The 2,932-nt window shown below is 38.9% G+C and overlaps 1 protein-coding gene across 1 annotated transcript in view; it reads right to left on the bottom strand.

Moving 5' to 3' along the window:
- Nucleotides 1-241: 241 nt before the first annotated feature.
- Nucleotides 242-2,932, bottom strand: part of LOC103778054 (phosphatidylinositol transfer protein beta isoform-like) — a gene marked incomplete at its 3' end in the record, with an annotated part of 6,625 nt that continues 3,934 nt past the window's right edge. The window contains exons 5-7 of the mRNA XM_008945621.1: nucleotides 2,761-2,768; nucleotides 1,467-1,541; nucleotides 242-325 (exon numbers count right to left, since the gene is read on the bottom strand). Of these exons, the coding sequence (XP_008943869.1) occupies nucleotides 242-325; nucleotides 1,467-1,541; nucleotides 2,761-2,768 (167 nt within the window). The remainder of the gene's footprint in view (nucleotides 326-1,466; nucleotides 1,542-2,760; nucleotides 2,769-2,932) is intronic.

Genomic DNA, 2,932 nt, shown 5'->3' with positions numbered 1-2,932 from the left:
CATGCCAGAAGTTTGCTGCCTTTCATATCTTAGTTGTGTAACTAGGATTCAGATTCAGTAGTCTGAAGGTGTAAATGCATTTATAAGCGTGGAATTTTGGAACAAATGGTTCTCTTCATGACAATTCTCATTTGTCTGTTGGATAATATCCATACCATTGTGTTGTTCACAGTCAACACAAAGCCTCAGTGGAATTAGCTGCATGCTACAACCACATCCCAATAGCAGAGCATTTACTTACTCCTGGTTCTACTTGAGTTCTATCCGCAATGTCAATATGGACAATTTCAACACTCTTCCATGTGTTTGGATCTAAATTGTGCACCTGCAAAAAAAAAAAAAAAAGAAAAAGGAATTATTTCCATTCAGTCACCTGACACAGTGGTGCACCTTACCCCGTGGATTTTTTCAGGACTTGATAAAGGCAGTGTTCTCCAAACCTAGCCTTTCCTCCTCTGTCCTTCTGAACGGCAATAATCTCCACACTTACAGTTTAATTCACTTACCAACCAATTTTAAATCAGCACAAAGACTTCACTTCTTGTGCATTCAGGAAAGCCAGATTTAAGATTAAGCTGTATCCTCCTGTTACAGTTTATAGTGCTAATGAAATCAAGCTCTAATTAGAAACATTACCCATTCAGTAATCTGCGTGAGCTCTTTGATCTGGAAATAAGCTGCACAAACTCCAAAGCCTGAAAATATGGCAGGTTTCAATAGCCTGACCCAATCTAGTAGGTTCTCTAAATCACAAGGCTGCCTTTAATATAGGCCAGGTGAAGTGTGTGTGGTATGAAGGTAATAAAGGCCTGTAGATGTCATCAGCTTCACACCTGCAATCTGTCAGGCACCTTGAACTTAAAATTACAGCAAGCAGAGCTGGCCAAGAAATATTCCCCTTCTCCAAACAGTGAAAATACACTCACACCTACTCCTTGGTAGATGGTTTATAAATGTGTTTGTCAGTATAGACAAAAAAAAAAAAATCTCCTGAAGAGACCTGTGAAGCAAATCAACTGTCTAGGGAGGGAAATGAGAGTATTGCCAGCCTGCAAAATTTACAGAAGCAGCTTCAACACATAACTCCGCAGAAGTGCAGACAGATGAACTCCAACAGCAACTAAAACCTATTTCCAAACAAACTTGTCAGTCTAAGTAGCACTAGCATGTCTCAAGCAAAGGAACATGAAATAAAAAAAAAAAATTACTGAAAATCTATTTCAGCATTTAAGTGAGAATCAAGCATCTGCATTGACCTCCACATTAAAAATAAACCCCTCCTCTTGTTCTTACACCTCACTGGGTGAGACACCTTGACCACCTTAGAAGGATTTGAATAATGCTTTTCTTGTTTTACATTAAACACTGGCAGGGCTTTGACTTTACCCAGTAGGTACAGAATACCTTATTTGGATGACTATGTGTTGAAAATATTAGTAATGCTTGGTATCCAAACCCCAACTCACGTTCTCTGTTGACCCCAAATCTGGTTTATGCCAGGTCTCAATTTTTATGAAGAAGTCATCTTTCATGTATTCATTCTGCAAGAATAAAAATCAAAGAGCATGAGTTTGATTACCCCTTTCTGCTCAAAGTTTATGGATGTGATATTTACATATAAGTGACTACTACACCTGTATTAGCAACACACTCCAGTTCAGCTGTGGAGGACACAGGAGTGTGTACAGAGAGGTGACTAGCACCAAAACCTCAAGTATCAGCTGTGGCAGGAAGCACTACATCAAAACTGGGTATCTCTGAGAAACCCAACACCAGCTTTGTGCACACAAACAGAAATAACACTGTTATTTACCACCCTTCTTCCTCAGCCCTGAAATTCTTTACCTCTATGTTCGAGTGACTTCCAGATCATTAATACTGCCCTTAAGACAAAACAACTAAAATACATTTCCATGAAATTTTAAATCAGTGAGACTATTCTGAGAGGCAGGGGTAATAACTAGCAAACAGTAGATGTTACTGTATAGTACAGCTATGATCATCATGGTCCAGACAGCACTCAATTTTATGTCTAAAACATTGCACAGAATGCTTCCAATTTTAGGAGAACACACACCCCAGTGTGCACATGTAACATGATGAGTCAAACTAAACACTCCACAAACTCCTTATGCTGCATCCACCTCCTGACAACCTAAACCAAGTTTTCAAGAAAGCAGATAAAGCAACTTAACATTATACGTATAAGTGTCCTTAAAGAGGCCATCAAAATATACACACAGGGAAAAAAAGTTGAAACAATTTGTTTCCCATGCCTCTTAAATAAAAAATGCAGCTCCCCAGCTATGATGATCCATTTCTGTTCTCAGTTAGCTTATTCTAACTGAGGCAGGATTTCACCTTACAAAAATGGGATTTCAGACAGTTAGGGATTGCCTGAAATTTTCATCTCTCTTCCTGCATTCAAGGCTGTAGAAATGTCTCATTTGGCTCTTCCCCCCCCTTTTTTTTAGTGTTATGTCTTATCAGGACAGACATTATGCAGCTGTAATGGTAAATAAAGGCACAGAAGATGACGTAGAAAATTAAAGCATTTCTACTGACAAATTGCAGTTCTTTCTAATTATAGCCATGTGCAGACAAATAAAGTATCAAGGAGCTCTATGCCAGGAACCCAGGCAGGGCACACACAAATGTTTGAGCTAGCTTGCCAGAGTCAGAGCCAACTGCAGCAGTAACAACAGGTAAAATACATTTCAAAAAGCCCAGCCCAGGACTGGTAACAATTCAAATACTCACAGTCACAACTGGCCGTTGGAAATGGCACGCATTGGAAAGGAAAAGGAAACACAGTGTTATTAGATACAATTGTTGCTGAAAAGTCTCAGATACAATGATTGCTTTGAAGTATAAGAAACATTTTAAATTAGTCTAACAGTATTTGTGTGCATCAAGTCAGCAGAGTTCAGCA

The sequence above is a fragment of the Merops nubicus genome, unplaced genomic scaffold (genome assembly GCF_000691845.1).
Source record: "Merops nubicus isolate BGI_N331 unplaced genomic scaffold, ASM69184v1 scaffold15368, whole genome shotgun sequence".
Lineage (NCBI taxonomy): Eukaryota > Metazoa > Chordata > Aves > Coraciiformes > Meropidae > Merops > Merops nubicus.
Note: the sequence above shows the minus strand (reverse complement) of the source record. Positions and strands in the feature narration are given on the sequence as shown.